Source organism: Rattus norvegicus, chromosome 1, assembly GCF_021556685.1.
Source record: "Rattus norvegicus strain SHRSP/BbbUtx chromosome 1, alternate assembly SHRSP_T2T, whole genome shotgun sequence".
NCBI classification, from domain to species: domain Eukaryota; kingdom Metazoa; phylum Chordata; class Mammalia; order Rodentia; family Muridae; genus Rattus; species Rattus norvegicus.
Genome location: NC_141534.1, coordinates 172,166,120 through 172,183,225, shown reverse-complemented (window position 1 = coordinate 172,183,225; position 17,106 = coordinate 172,166,120). Strand labels below are relative to the sequence as shown.

At 41.6% G+C, this 17,106-nt stretch overlaps 1 protein-coding gene and 1 pseudogene across 1 annotated transcript; both read left to right on the top strand.

The window, feature by feature from the left end:
• Or52x1b-ps1 (olfactory receptor family 52 subfamily X member 1B, pseudogene 1) lies at nucleotides 5,203-6,121 on the top strand (annotated as a pseudogene).
• Or52l1b (olfactory receptor family 52 subfamily L member 1B) lies at nucleotides 15,721-16,671 on the top strand. The gene is given in 1 exon segment (NM_001000948.1): nucleotides 15,721-16,671. A coding segment is annotated over 1 exon segment (951 nt).
• Nucleotides 16,672-17,106: the final 435 nt, after the last annotated feature.

The window sequence follows — 17,106 nt, the reverse complement described above, 5'->3', positions numbered from 1 at the left end:
ACCTATTTGGAAGTTTGAAAATGCCTAGGTGCTTTTCTTTTTTTTTTTTTTTTATTAACTTGAGTATTTCTTATATACATTTCGAGTGTTATTCCCTTTCCCGGTTTCCGGGCAAACATCCCCCTCCCCCCTCCCCTTCCTTATGGGTGTTCCCCTCCCAACTCTCCCCCCATTGCCGCCCTCCCCCCATAGACTAGTTCACTGGGGGTTCAGTCTTAGCAGGACCCAGGGCTTCCCCTTCCACTGGTGCTCTTACTAGGATATTCATTGCTACCTATGGGGTCAGAGTCCAGGGTCAGTCCGTGTATAGTCTTTAGGTAGTGGCTTAGTCCCTGGAAGCTCTGGTTGCTTGGCATTGTTGTACTTTTGGGGTCTCGAGCCCCTTCAAGCTCTTCCAGTTCTTTCTCTGATTCCTTCAACGGGGGTCCTGTTCTCAGTTCAGTGGTTTGCTGCTGGCATTCGCCTCTGTATTTGTCTGTCTGTGTCCTCTCGTTAGTCTGGCTAAGGGTTTATCTATCTTGTTGATTTTCTCAAAGAACCAACTTTTGGTTCTGTTGATTCTTTCTATGGTCCTTTTTGTTTCTACTTGGTTGATTTCAGCTCTGAGTTTGATTATTTCCTGCCTTCTACTCCTCCTGGGTGTATTTGCTTCTTTTTGTTCTAGAGCTTTTAGGTGTGCTGTCAAGCTGCTGACATATGCTCTTTCCTGTTTCTTTCTGCAGGCACTCAGCGCTATGAGTTTTCCTCTTAGCACAGCTTTCATTGTGTCCCATAAGTTTGAGTATGTTGTATCTTCATTTTCATTAAATTCTAAGAAGTCTTTAATTTCTTTCTTTATTTCTTCCTTGACCAGGTTATCATTGAGTAGAGCATTGTTCAATTTCCCCGTATATGTGGGCATTCTTCCCTTATTGTTATTGAAGACCAGTTTTAGGCCGTGGTGGTCCGATAGCACGCATGGGATTATCTCTATCTTTCTGTACCTGTTGAGGCCCGTTTTTTGACCAATTATATGGTCAATTTTGGAGAAAGTACCATGAGGAGCTGAGAAGAAGGTATATCCTTTTGCTTTAGGATAGAATGTTCTATAAATATCCGTTAAGTCCATTTGGCTCATGACTTCTCTTAGTCTGTCGACATCACTGTTTAATTTCTGTTTCCATGATCTGTCCATTGATGAGAGTGGGGTGTTGAAGTCTCCCACTATTATTGTGTGAGGTGCAATGTGTGTTTTGAGCTTTAGTAAGGTTTCTTTTACGTATGTAGGTGCCCTTGTATTTGGGGCATAGATATTTAGGATTGAGAGTTCATCTTGGTGGATTTTTCCTTTGATGAATATGAAGTGTCCTTCCTTATCTTTTTTGATGACTTTTAGTTGGAAATTGATTTTATTTGATATTAGAATGGCTACTCCAGCTTGCTTCTTCTGACCATTTGCTTGGAAAGTTGTTTTCCAGCCTTTCACTCTGAGGTAGTGTCTGTCTTTGTCTCTGAGGTGTGTTTCCTGTAGGCAGCAGAATGCAGGGTCCTCATTGCGTATCCAGTTTGTTAATCTATGTCTTTTTATTGGGGAGTTGAGGCCATTGATATTGAGATATATTAAGGAATAGTGATTATTGCTTCCCTTTATATTCATATTTGGATGTGAGGTTATGTTTGTGTGCTTTCATTCTCTTTGTTTTGTTGCCAAGACGATTAGTTTCTTGCTTCTTCTAGGGTATAGCTTGCCTCCTTATGTTGGGCTTTACCATTTATTATTCTTTGTAGTGCTGGATTTGTAGAAAGATATTGTGTAAATTTGGTTTTGTCATGGAATATCTTGGTTTCTCCATCAATGTTAATTGAGAGTTTTGCTGGATACAGTAACCTGGGCTGGCATTTGTGTTCTCTTAGGGTCTGTATGACATCAGTCCAGGATCTTCTGGCCTTCATAGTTTCTGGCGAGAAGTCTGGTGTGATTCTGATAGGTCTCCCTTTATATGTTACTTGACCTTTTTCCCTTACTGCTTTTAATATTCTTTCTTTATTTTGTGCGTTTGGTGTTTTGACAATTATGTGATGGGAGGTGTTTCTTTTCTGGTCCAATCTATTTGGAGTTCTGTAGGCTTCTTGTATGTCTATGGGTATCTCTTTTTTTAGGTTAGGGAAGTTTTCTTCTATGATTTTGTTGAAGATATTTACTGGTCCTTTGAGCTGGGAGTCTTCACTCTCTTCTATACCTATTATCCTTAGGTTTGATCTTCTCATTGAGTCCTGGATTTCCTGTATGTTTTGGACCAGTAGCTTTTTCTGCTTTACATTATCTTTGACAGTTGAGTCAATGATTTCTATGGAATCTTCTGCTCCTGAGATTCTCTCTTCCATCTCTTGAATTCTGTTGGTGAGGCTTGTATCTACAGCTCCTTGTCTCTTCTTTTGGTTTTCTATATCCAGGGTTGTTTCCATGTGTTCTTTCTTGATTGCTTCTATTTCCATTTTTAATTCCTTCAACTGTTTGATTGTGTTTTCCTGGAATTCTTTCAGGGATTTTTGCGATTCCTCTCTGTAGGCTTCTACTTGTTTATTAATGTTTTCCTGTGTTTCCCTAAGTGTGTTCATGTCTTTCTTGAAGTCCTCCAGCATCATGATCAAATATGATTTTGAAACTAGATCTTGCTTTTCTGGTGTGTTTGGATATTCCATGTTTGTTTTGGTGGGAGAATTGGGCTCCGATGATGGCATGTAGTCTTGGTTTCTGTTGCTTGGGTTCCTGCGCTTGCCTCTCGCCATCAGATTATCTCTAGTGTTACTTTGTTCTGCTATTTCTGACAGTGGCTAGACTGTCCTATAAGCCTGTGTGTCAGGAGTGCTGTAGACCTGTTTTCCTCTCTTTCAGTCAGTTATGGGGACAGAGTGTTCTGCTTTCGGGCGTGTAGTTTTTCCTCTCTACAGGTCTTCAGCTGTTCCTGTGAGCCTGTGTCTTGAGTTCACCAGGGAGCTTTCTTGCAGCAGAAAATTTGGTCTTACCTGTGGTCCCGAGGCTCAGGTTCGCTCGTGGGGTGCTGCCCAGGGGCTCTCTGCAGCGGCAGCAACCAGGAAGACCTGTGCCGCCCCTTCCGGGAGCTTCAGTGCACCAGGGTTCCAGATGGTCTTTGGCTTTTTCCTCTGGCGTCAGAGATGTGTGTGCAGGGAGCAGTCTCTTCTGGTTTCCCAGGCTTGTCTGCCTCTCTGAAGGTTTAGCTCTCCCTCCCACGGGATTTGGGTGCAGAGAACTGTTTATCCGGTCTGTTTCTTTCAGGTTCCGGCGGTGTCTCAGGCACAGGGGTCCTGCTGCTCCTGGGCCCTCCCCCACGGGAGCCCAGAGGCCTTATACAGTTTCCTCTTGGGCCAGGGATGTGGGCAGGGGTGAGCAGTGTTGTTGGTCTCTTCCGCTCTGCAGCCTCAGGAGTGCCCACCAGACCAGGCGGTTGGGTCTCTCTCTCACCGGGTCTGGGAGCAGAGAGCTGCTGCCTAGGTGCTTTTCTTAATCTTAACAGAGCTGACCTGTCAGAAAAGATGGACTTTGACTCCCTCTGTATTCTATTCTGTGAACTTGGGACTCTAGGCCACTTTATATCTTCCATATTCTAGCCTTCCCAACTGTTATTACCATACAGTCTCCTTGGCAGCTGTGAGTTAAGGAAAGGAGAATAATTTTATGGTTTTTATTAGGAGGAGAGGCAAACACCTTAGCCACTTTAAAACTGTGCTTTCTTGAACTACATTCCAAGATGACTTTTGTTTCTTTTATCCAGAGACTCACTTTTGTCATCACTGGGCCTGTAAGATCAATGGCTATTCCTTTCACATCTAGCATGTGATACACTTTCCTTACACCCAAAATTTTCTTAGATTCTGACTATTGTCACTAGCATATATATAATATATTCTATATTAGCATATATATATATATATATGCTAATCTTGGCAGTCAAGTAACATCAGGAAGACTGAGATGCCTTTAAGTGAAAGATTTTTCCAGATGTTCATATTCTAGACAGTTTCAGATGTGTGGTGGGTTATGGTTTGATGATCACCTGAGGACAGTGCTAATTAAGTCTTTATATTTTTGTGTTGCTGTGCTTAACTGTCACTTGAAAGGATCATGCTACCTGAGTTACTAAGATGTCAGAGAGACTCATAATGCCCCAGTCACTGCTCCTCAGTCCTGTTTCATCTGTCTATATGGTTACACTCTTTTAGTCATGGTCCAAGGGTCCTAGATTGTTGTCCTTGTCCTGTAAGAGCTACTGTGACACAGGGAGAGGAGGGAATATTCTAGCTTATGGGTCAATGGATGTGGGTTGTTGATTTTGTTCATTTATGCAGATGTGTGTGCAACTGGTCCACTTATTTCTTCCCACATTGCTGTGTGTCTAATAACACACAATGAAAAGATTTATTAGGGAGCATCTTGAGAACACAGAGAATGCTGCAAACTGTTGTTGCGGTAACATCAAATAACTTCATTCTCCCCTTCAGTATGTGGCTATGATATATTCTTTGGCTTTTATGTTACCTATGTATGCATGACCTTCTGTTTATTCCAGGTTACCAAAATGCTATATGCCAGCATACTACCACCTTGAAGGAGAGGGGGATATGGCAGGTGAGGCACTCAGTCACTGATATATTGGGTCGGGAAGCAAGTGAATAGGATTAGAATAATGCAAGGAAGGGTCTGATCAGCATTGGTGTCTCTGGGGATTGCATATTATTGTCTAATTTTGGCAGCCAAAAAAATCCAGAAGAGTGAGGGGCTCTAAATGAAGACTTTGCAGGTGTTAGCATTTTGGGCAGTTTATGTGGTCAAGATAAAGACTTGATGATACCAAGGCCAATGATATACTAGCATTTGGAGTACGAGTTTGACAGGAATAATTTTAAACTGATAATTCTTACTTGATATTCATTCACAGATACATAAATTAGCCCAGAACACACAAATTGTGGATTTAAGCTTTGAATCGGATTGCTGAACTTCTCACCAAATGTTCAGAAATATAGAATACATTGAAAATTATTTTTGAGCCTTTCTTTAGAACTATGAGGTAAAAGTGACGTGGTGCTGGTGTAGTTATCAGTGAGACTGTTGAGCCTGACTTTAATAATCTGCACTCATTGGATCTTGTATCTTTGTCTTTCTTTACAGTGGCTCTTTGCTCTTTGTGTGGGATAGGAACCATGACTTTTTCCAATAATTCTCTTCTTCTTCCACATACTTTCTTCTTGACTGGCATCCCAGGACTGACTGCTGCTCATGTTTGGATATCTCTTCCCTTCTGCTTCATGTTTGTCCTGTCACTAACTGGGAATGCCGTCCTGCTTTCTCTCATCTGGAAAGAACACAGGCTCCATTGGCCCATGATTTTGGTTCTTGCAATGCTTTCTTTTGTTGACTTGTCCTTTCCTTCGCCACTCTGTCCAAGATGCTGGCAATTTTCTGGTTTGGTGCCTCAGCTATCATCCCTATGCTTGTCTGTCCCAAATGTTTCTCATCCATGCATTCTCTGCCATGGAGTCAGAGGTGCTGCTGACCATGGCCTTGGACCCCTTTGTGGCTATCTGCAACCCATTGCATTATGCAACCATCCTTACCCTTGAGGTTGTTGCAAAGATTGGAGGCCTAGTGGCACTGCGAGGTGTGGGTTTAACCATCTTCTTTCTGAGCCTGGCTTGTAGACTGCCTTACTGGGAGCATATATCAGTGGTGAAGCTGGCTTGCAGGGCCACAACTGTAACCAGTCTCTATGCTTTTGGTGTGGCAATCTTTCTTGGTGTGGGGGATGTGGCCTTTATTGCCTACTCTTATGGGTAGATTGTGAAGACAGTGATGCATTTTCCTTCCCCTGAGGCACGTGGCAAAGCAGGAAGCACATGCATAGCCCATGTCTGTGTCATCCTCTTCTATGGACCTGGCTTTCTTTCTGTGGTCATGCAGCACTTTGGGCCATCCACAGCCTCTGCTGCCAAGGTCATTCTTGCCAATCTCTACTTGCTTTTTCCCCCTGCTTAGGACCCCATCGTATATGGGATTAAGACCAAGCTGATCAGAGAGTGTCTGTTAACAATTGTAGGCTCCAAGAAGATTGAACCCACTTGACTTGTTTTGTCAACTGGACCTCAGGAGTCATGATGGCCCTTTTCCATAGAATTGAAGCTCTACTAACCATGTCATTGGCCTGGTGGGGAAAGAAAACATCCTGGGTTATTGTAGGAGAGGAAATCTCCTCTGGAATCTCTGATGCTTGCATATTGAAATACAAGATTAAGAAAGGTGCGAAATCTCAGTTATTCTCTAAACAAGTGTATAACTTGGATCATTTTCTTCTAAGAGTTGATACTTTCTGTTGATAATATAGATACATCATATAGCTAAGAAATAGGATATTAGTTGGGCATGGAACTATAGGAGGGAAGATGAGGCAGAAGAATCATGAGTTTGAAGTCAACCTGGGCTACATGAAGAAGTGAAATCTCACCAGGAATACACAGCAAGGCCATGTCACACACACAAAAGGATTTTTACAAACCTGGCATTTAGTGAGAAAATAAGGCGGATCCCATTATGTTGTATGCCAATTTGGCAAATAGATCTCTTCTGCTGGAGAAATTCAGATTTCAGAGAAGTATCAAATTATAGTAATATCTTGAGTTTGAATTAATAAAAAAACACTTTAGATAGACCAGTGGTTCTCAGACTATAGGTCGCAGCTCCCTGAGGGTCAAATGTCCCTTTTAGGGGAGGGTGGTGATGTTTCAGCTTTAGGAAGGTTGAAAATCAGTACGGGATTCCAGAATTGCAGATGAAGCCTCGTTTCTTTATTTTATATACTCTTTCAGGTTAATTTTGGGATAGACAATTCTTCCTCTAATCCTACAGATTTTTAACCCTTGAGAATAAGAATAATAATAAGAATAATTTTTTATTTTCTCATTTTTGAGTCTGAATAGTAGAAACTACAGCATAAAATATTGCCCACAGTAATTTTTCTTGATTCTCATCCCATTTATTTATTTTCTCTCTTCATTTCTAATCTTCTCACTTATTTCTCTGCAAACTCTTCCCGTTGCCACTCTCTTTAATGTATTTGGTGTATGTTTAATAACATTACATGTCCTTGAAATACAATACATAATATTTCCCTTGTGTTGTGTATTCTGTATTTGGAAGTGCCTTTTTTTGAGTGGAGGGTCTTCAAATGTTTGTGCTCCCTTCAATCAGAGTTAGCAGATATGCCTGTTCTTAATCTCACTGTTGTTTGTTTTATTGTCTGTTTTATTAATTTGTTTTTGTATTTGGAGTATTTTCCAACCTCATCAAGTCACTAGTTTTCCATTGCCAGAAATCTTGGTTTATTTCTCCCATCTTTTATTACAATTTACAAATATATATGTATTTTTTAATGGATGAGTTGTGTCTTCATCCACAGCAGACAATGATCATATTCTTGTCATGGTTCCTGGTATTTGATTAATAAATAATCAAATTCTTCTTCTCCATTTCCTCTTTCTTTCCCTGATGTCATTTTCTTTCATATAATTTTGAGTATTTTTCAGAATTTCAGCATGTTACTGAGATGAAGATCTGAGGGACAGATGGGATAACTTCAAGATTATGCAGGTGGATTCTGTGTAGGTGGGTGAAGGATTATCTCCAACTGACTTAGAAGTCTCTGAGGGCTTTGGATAAGCCCCTTTTGCACCATACTCTGAATATATTGGATTAATGAAAAATATTGCTAGCAAAGGCACATCCTGGGTGTTAGCTCTTATGCCATGGTTCTTGAGAATTGTTGTGGTTTGGTCTATGGCTATGTACTGTAATGCTAACTCCTATACCCAAAGATCTAGGCCTATCAGTGACCGTTTGTATTTATAAAGCTTTGTTGTGTAAACTGTATTCATTGATTTAAAACTGTTGGTTAAATAAAGTAGGCAATAGACAATTAATGAAGGGATTAGAGGTAGGTGGGCTTGGAGTAACCCAGTTGGAGGAGGAGAGACCAGGGGGAGAAGGAGGAAGGAGAGGGAGGAAAGAAACCACCCCTCAAGCATCTATGAAGTGAGAAGAACCATGAAGACATGCTAGGAGGAACAAGTGTCTGGGGTAGATCACTGGGGAGGTAGCCAGGACTGCAGTTATAAGAGTAGAACACGGATAATCCCACCCCTAGTAATTGGCTGCTGCTAATTTTACATAGAATTGTATAGAATTTAAGCATTACAATACATAGCAATAGACTAAGCCTCAAGAATTCTTGTCAGAACTTCAAATCCCTCAAAAAGAAATTGAAGAAGATATTAGAAGATGGAAAGATCTCCCATGCTCATGGATAGGTAGGATGAACTTAGTCAAAATGATCATTTTAGTAAAATGGTAGAGATCCAATGTGATGTGGATCAAAATTCCAACACAATTCTTTACAGACCATGGCAGAGCAAATCCCATATAGAAAAACAAAAAAACAAGGATAGCTAAAACAATCCTATACATCAAAAGAACACCTGGAGGTATTACCATCCCTAATCTCAAGCAGCATTACAGTGTAATAATAATAAAACTGTATTTTATTTATATAAGAACTGATAGGTTAATCAATGGAATAAAATTGAAGTCCCTGAAATAAGTCCACACACCTATGGACACTTGAGTTTTGACAAAGAACAGAAAACCATACAATAAAGAAAGAAAGCTCTTCAACAGTCTAACTGGAAGTCTGTATGTAGAAGAATGCAAATAAATCCATATCTATCACCCTGCATAAAACTCAAGTCCAAGTAGATCAAAAACTTAACATAAAACCAGATACACTAAATCTAGTAGAACAAAAGGTGGGAATAGTCTTGAACTCATTGGTATAGAAGACAACTTCCTGAACATAACACCAATGGCTCAGGCTCTAAGATCAACAATTGACAAAGGGAATCTCTTGAAACTGCAAAACTGAGAATGGCAAAGGAACATGTGAGTAGGACAAAATATCATCCTACAGATTGGGAAAGGATCTTCACCAACAGTACACCTGATATTCAAGATTTATAAAGAACTCAAGAAGTTAGACACCAACAAACCAAATAACCAAATTCAAAAATGGAGTACAGAGCTAAACAGAATTCTCAGCAGAGGAATCTCAAATGGCCAAGAAGTACTTAAAGAAATGTTCAACGTTCTTAGTTATCTGGAAAATGCAAATCAAAATGATCTTGAGATTGCATCTTATACCAATCAGAATGCTGAGATCAAAAGTTCAAGTAATAGCACATGCTGGAGAGAATGTGGAACATGGGGCACACTTTTCCATTGCTGGTGGGAGTGCAAACTTGTACAACCACTTTTTAAGTTAATTTGGTGGTTTCTCAGAAATTTGAGAATAGTTCCACCTGAAGACCCAGCTACACCACTCCTGGGCATATACTCAAAAGATGCCAAACTATACCACAGGGGCTTTTGCTCAACTATGTTTGTAGCAGCTTTATTCATAATAGCCAGAAAGTTGAAACAACCTAGATGTCCCTCAACTGAAGAATGGATAAAAAAAATGCTGAACATCTACACAGTGGAATACTATTCAGCTATGAAAAACAAAGACATTATAAATTTTGCAGGCAAAGGGATGGAAATTGAGATCATCATCCTGAGTGAGGTAACCTGGACCCCAAATGACATTCATGGTACATACTGGCTTATAAGTGGATATCAGCCATAAAGTACAGGTACCCTGCTACACTCCACAGAACCAAAAATCTAAAGAAAGAATGGTTGCATTTTACTTAAAAGGGGGAATAAAATAGTTATAGGAGGCAGACAGAAGGAGGGAACTGGGTAGGAGAGGGGATGGGGATGGGAATGTACCACAGATATTATAATTTCACCTCTATGTAGCTACATAGAAAGCAGAGCTCAATGACACTGTGCAGCATTAAAGGAGAATGCTATCATACATCACTAACCTGGAAAGCATCAAAATTCAAAATCATATGGCTTCGACTGAACACATAACAGTTTTGTGCCACTATAAAGCTGGACATTAGGAAGTTTAAAACTATGTGCAAATTGTTTACTTGATAAATTTTGTAGCCTCCCACAATGTGTGACTGGAATAGTTGTTGACTAGAAGAGGGAAAAGATAAGGAGCTGAAGCATTGCTGTCATGGAAACTGTGAACACTGTGTATGTGATGGGCGACTGTTGAGTATTTTTTAAAATTTAAATGAAATGGACTTTACCTTTATATTCATATAGCACTAGTTCAGTGGAGGGCTGAATGGAAAAGTAAAATAGTTTGGGGTAAGAAAGACTCCCCCCTCCACCCCCCCGCTGCCTCCACGGCCCATAGGAAAGTAACTCAGTTAAGAGCTTCCAGCAGCTAATACTTCTAGCATCTGCAATTAGAGCATCCTTTAAAGATAGAGTTCACGTGGGGCTAAGCCTGATTTGTGAGAATGAGCAGTTTGAGGTTTGTGGCTCACAGAGCATGCATTGGTCTCTGATCTCCATCCACCAAATTTATATATGTTTGTCTGTCTATATGTATGGACCGACATACATATGTAGGTATATGTGTATGTATCTAAGTATGCAGATGCACTTGGGAAAATGATGAGGCAGGTAGTTGGGCTTGAGGGGGAGAGAGAGAGAGAGAGAGAGAGAGAGAGAGAGAGAGAGAGAGAGAGAGAGAGAGAGAGAGAGAACCTGACTTTCTAACTTCCTTTCTTTTCTTTTCTTTGGCTCAAAAAGAGCCCTTAGCCTAGAGCCCTTAGCCTGGCCAGCAAGAGGCCTTTGAGCTAAGGGAAACAGCCCAAGTAACTAAGCTTTTCACCCCTTAATCCCCAGATGCAGATGATAAATTGGCAGAAGTTGCCAGCTTCTGACCCAGAGAAAGAGTTAAATTACTAGCAGCCAGTAGCTTTTAGCCCCCAAATAGCAAGAAAGAGTTTACGTGTCAGGAACCAACAACTTTTGGCCTCAATCACCAAATCCATGTGCCTTCTCTTTGCCTGCCACAGTTTACTCCACATGTCAAGGTTTCATCCCTAGCCTTGTCTTCCTGCCCATCCACCCATCCTTCTGGGATGTTCACTCACCCCATGTGTCTCTCCAGTCTGGAGAATAACTTAGGCTTTGACCACATGTGCTGCTGGTCCTCAGGGACCTACCAATTGGTATTAACACCCTTTCCCAGAGCCTGTTCACAGTCATGGTTGCTCCTTTGAGGAGACATCAAGAAGAAATTTTCATAACCTTTACAACCAGGAAGAAGATAGAGCGCAGGACTTGGGCTTGGAAAGGAGGTCAGACTTGAAATTTGGTTCTGGGGGAAGCATAATGAGAACTGATTTTTTTGAAAGTCCTGTGGAAAGTATTATTTCTCAGCATGATTAACGAGGCTGCAAATACAGTTACGTAAACACATCTTGATCCTCTCTCTCTCCCTGTCCCTCTCCCCCTCCCTCCCTTGCTCCCTCTCCGTGTGTGTGTGTGTGTGTGTGTGTGTGTGTTTGTTTGTTTGTTCGTTTGTGTGGTATTAGTACATGATTTTGTGGATGTGTGCATATGTATACATGACTGCACGTACATGAGGAAGTCAGAGGTAGATAGCAGGTGTTTTTCTCAGTCTCTCTCCATCTCACATTTTTTTGAGACCGGCTTCCTCATTAACCCTGATCTCACTGACTTAGGCTGGCCAGTGAGATGTAACCTCTGCTGTCTCTGTCCCACACTGCCTGCACTGCAGACATCTGACTATCTGAGCTTTCTCTCCATCCCAGCATCTCTTAGTGGTTTTAGATATTGTCCCCCTGAGTCAGAAGGTTTGTTGTTTACAGGTCTGGCATGGGCACTGACAGGAGGAATTAAGCACATAGACACAGAGACCATGGAGGACACATTGCTACAAGTCCTTTGTAATGAGCTCATTGAACCTCACAGTCAGCTGGAGGCTCTCCCAGACCTTTCTCACAGCCCTTTCTTGTTTTCTCACCCTCACAGCACACTAGCCTGGGAGGATGCTACTAATAGTGCTGACAACTTCAGAAGCATCAGCTTCACAGGCCATGAATGATGTGTTTAATTTTCTCTTCAACATTCAGAAATTGCTATGCAGCCATTCTGAGGACTGTGTCTCCCCATCCTTACTCCAAAGCTAGAGCAGTGTGTCACTGTGGAGGCTGGAATGGTGCCTGTAAACTGTGGATCAGGGAAAAAGTCTTAGTAGAACCTTCCCGAATCTCAAGATTCCCCCATTCTAAATACTATCCTTGAGCACAGCCCAGACACAAGGAAGAGAGTGCCCTGCTTGTCCTGTCAGGTTCTCTGTCAGTTGGAGCCATGCCTCTGAGTGCTTTGTGTCTTCCTCTTACATCAGGGCATTATCATGGACCCACCATTTCTACATCTCTGGCTGTGGTTTTGTCTTTCCCTTTCTTGTACTTTCATGGAATCCAGGCCACTATTAAGGAGCTTAGGAATAGAATGAAGCCATAGCCTGGAGAGGAGCCTTCCTGCCCTCTAGAGGCAGTCGAACTGTAGCTTCTAGTGACCATCAAATCCCTTCCTTTCTATACACATCTAGAACTCTGACCTGAGATTCAACAGAGCCGCTTCTGTAAATCACCCAGAGTATCATGAAGGTCGGGGAACATCAAAGCTCAGGGGTCACCCCTCAGTAGATACTCTTCTGTTTATTATGATGTCCTTGTCCCAAAGTTGAGCCTCTGCTTTGTCAAGTTCCTACAATTTCAAGTCCTTTAGGACCTTTTTCATTTTTATTTATTATGTAATTTAAGCAGTTGGGTATTGTTTCCATATACAGTCAGATGCAGGATCAATTAGAATCCAGGTATGTGTATCACGCTCTGGGAAGTCTCCCCTCAGTAAGACATCATCCCTACTCTCCAGGGACTGAGTGGTCTTACAGTACAAAGTAATCAGTGCAGTGACACAGTGGTGAAAGGATTATAATTGAGAAGAAAAGGAGACATGTTAAACTGCCCTACAGAGTTCAAAACCACTTGACAAAATACCCATGGCTTGGGCTGGATCTGCATGGCTGTGAGGGAATTACAGCCCAGTCCTTTCTGCCTTTCTCTTCCTCCTCAGAGAGTTAAATGCATTTCTCTCTTCAGATTCCTAGAGACAAACACTTTTCTGGTTTTTGTAAGGTTTACAGAGGACCACTTAGTAATACAGCAGGCTTTTACTTTGGGCACATAAGCCACAGAGCACAGAGGAAGTTGGTGCCTAGGAACAGCATCTATTACCCCCCAGTCTCCTTGATATTGCTCCTATAAAAGCTATGGACACACTTCCCAAATGCATAATGGTAATTGTGCTTTTCTGATGAAAAATGGAAAAGCAGACTTGCAACAGAAGAGGATAGCTAAGAAAGAGAGTACATTTTCTCTTTGTATAGAGTACTAAATAATGACTGGTAAACTGTTGTACTTGGATAGAATACCATGAAACTCTCAACAGAACTATCCCTATTCCTTTAAGCTTAGAGGGACAGAAAAGACTGAATATTGTTTGTTCACTAGGAATTTTGGATTTTGTCGTAATTATAGACAGAGTTCAGAGAAATATAGTCATCCCTGATTTGTTTTAAATCTCTCAATATTATCTATAGATGTGGGATCTCCCCAAGCTGAGTCATGTCTGCCTCTTCATGTGTGTATGTATGTCTGAGTTCCAGCCTAGATTAATACTATTTTAGAGTTTATCTTTATCTTAAGACAAATATCTTAAGTCATGGATGTATCAACTAAATTTCTGTTGTTATGATTCAGGGGTGAATCAATTGAAGCAGATTAAACAGAGTACCTGTGTCATTTACTTTTATCTCTTGCTAACATACTTGGAGGCAACAGGAGTGAAATATTTTCTTCATTATCATTCCATTTATTTTCATCTCAAATGATATCCCATTTCCAAAGCAACAAAAGACAGAACATTTGAAACATAGAGGGAACATTTGTGGATGGAAAGAAAAAAGGAAAAAATGTGGGACTTGATACTTTGATTGTATCAAATGTATACTTTGATTAATATTTATAGTTAGGTGCATAGTTGATCTTCTTTACTTTCCTGTCAGATGAGAAATCAGGGCTTAGAAATTTTAAATAGCCTGCCAATGTTTTATTACTAGAATACAAAGTAGAAATAGCTTAAATTCAATTACATTTGATGTATGTGCTGTGAAAGGCCCACCATGCTGGTTTGTGGTTAACAAGTCTAATGAGATCTGATTCTGTCTTTTGAAATAAAAAAACCTATGAGACTAAAAAGGATTTTGTGATGCTGACATATCAGAAAGTTGTAGATAAAGAAGGGCAGATCATAACATATAGACAATGTCATCAGGTTGGCAAATTACTGTCAATCCTTCTGGAGGAGAACAGGACACTGGACTTCGAATTTTGGCAGATGAGAAAGACCAATTTAGGTAAGATAGGAAAGAGAAAAAGGAAGAAGTCATGTATAATAGGTCTGTGCGGTCATAAAATTACAATAGCAACAAAAGGGGAGAGCAAAACATATGTGCAACTGGGAACACACAACCGCTAGGACAACAATGCTATAAGACAACCTGAGGACCTTGTGTGACAGTCTGTGATTTATTCCGTACATGATATCCCCCAAAATTTGTGTGTGTATGTGTGTGTGTGTGTGTGTGTGTGTGTGTGTGTGTGTGTGTGTGTGTATGAGGGGTAAATTTTAGGGAGAATTTGTGATTTTAGGATAGAAAATAAAAATTTTAAAACCTTATAACAAGGACAGAGTGCCACAGCCAGAGTTTACATTAAGTGTTTCTACAAACCAAATTTTTCTGTTATGTCTAGAAGAGCTAAGGTAAGAGAAAGTTGGATTGTGAACACAGGCAGTGATACTAGGAGCTGAGAAAAAAATGGCTGTGAGATGTTCGAGATAAAGTCAATGGGGAGTGTTGAAAAGACAAAAACATCAGTCATAAAATTAGTAAAGATGGTTTCCAATTTGCATACATAGATAAGGGTTTATTCACACAAATATTGACATAACATAGACAGGCAAGTGTAGGATGACTGGGAAAGATGGGTCAGCCAGCAGCTTTGAATGTTGGGTGTAGGGGCTTAGGGATGCAGAGAAATGCATTTGTGCACTGAAGATAAACTTGGAATGAAGTGAAGTGCATTAACCAGTAAAAACCATGCAATGAGAAGTCACAGAGGAAAGAGGAAGGAGGAGATCCTGAAACCCTGGATCTGACAGGTAACGAGGGGGAAGATGTGGGATGCAGACTCCCCCAGGAACAACTACTGAGTGCTGTGTCATGAGGCCCCAGGAGAAGTGTCAAGGTGACAGATGACTCAGCCTTCAGCACTGCATACACAGTCAGCCTTGTGACTTCAAGTTGACAGTTTTGAAACCAGCCATTGAGTGGCAGAGTGAGCACCTCTCTCAAGGCAGCTGTGTTCAGTGTTTACTGTTCTCCCACATGTCAGCTAGACTCAGTCTAGATCAGTTGTGTGGAAGACTCGTCTGTAAACATCTGTGTGCAGATTTTCTTCCTTACATCTAACTGTGCACTTGTGTTGCAGCTTAAGTCACCCTGTTTTGCTAATGCGCATGGCAGCTGAATCTGCACAGCGGCTTAGTGTATCGAGAAGGGAGAAGTCATGACTCTGGTGACTTCGCACTCTTCTTTCTCTGTGCTGTTGTTCATGGCTCTTAGCAACTCCAGCTGGAGGCAACCCCAGCCCCCTTTCTTCCTAGTAGGTGTTCCGGGCTTGGAGGAAACTCAGCACTGGATAGCATTGCCTCTGGGGGTCCTTTACCTCCTTGCTCTAGTGGGCAATGTGACAATTATCTTCATTATCTGGACTGACTCATCCTTGCACCAACCTATGTACCTCTTCCTGGCCATGCTTGCTGCTACTGATCTGGTCCTGGCCTCCTCCACTGCGCCTAAAGCTCTCACTGTGCTTCTGGCTCACGCCCATGAGATTGGGTACATTGTCTGCCTGACTCAGATGTTTTTCATTCATGCCTTCTCCTCGATGGAGTCAGGCATACTTGTGGCCATGGCTCTGGATCGCTATGTCGCCATCTGCCACCCTCTGCATCATTCTACCATCCTGCATCCGGGGATTATTGGGCGCATCGGGATGGTGGTGCTGGTGCGGGGATTGGTCCTCCTTGTCCCATTCCCCATCCTGTTGCAGAAAGTTGTCTTCTGCAGAGCCACTGTCATAAGCCATGCCTATTGTGAACATATGGCTGTGGTAAAACTTGCCTGTTCGGAAACCACAGTGAATCGAGCTTATGGGCTGTCAGTGGCACTGCTGGTGGTTGGGCTAGATGTCCTGGCCATTAGCATTTCCTATGCCCTCATCCTCCAGGCAGTGCTGAAGGTTCCAGGAGGTGAAGCCAGACTTAAGGCCTTCAGCACATGTGGATCTCATGTTTGTGTTATTCTCATCTTCTATGTCCCTGGAATTTTCTCTTTCCTCACTCACCGCTTTGGCCACCATGTTCCCCATCATGTCCACGTTCTGCTGGCCACTCTCTATCTCCTTGTGCCACCTGCCCTCAATCCTCTTGTTTATGGGGTGAAGACTCGACAGATCCGCCAGCGAGTGCTCAGGGTGTTCTACACAAAAGCATCGAGTTGAGCATGTCCTCATCTTTGGCTACAGAAGACTCCACCAAGAGCCCATGGCTGGTATAGAGTACAGGAGCAGAAGCAATTTCACAGTGAACATTCTTATTCCTAGTCGTCAGTGCAGAGAATACCCACAGGCATATGACTCAGCATACTACTGAGATGTATCTGGCTATCTGTGCTTTTATTTCTCCTTAATCTTATTATTCTGTTCAACTCTCCACTGTTGTCAGGGATATAGGATTTTTTTTTAACCTAAATCCAGTAAGTGATTGCATAACACTGTGTAAATGAGTCTGGCAAATCCCAATGTATTCCTGATTTAGGGTTGGTTCATAGTGACTTCAAAATCTCTAAGCCAATCCAGTGGATGCATGTCACTGCTCATCGTGTCTCTTAAAGGAAACAAAATGGCCACCTGGTAAAATACCACCTCTCATTTTAG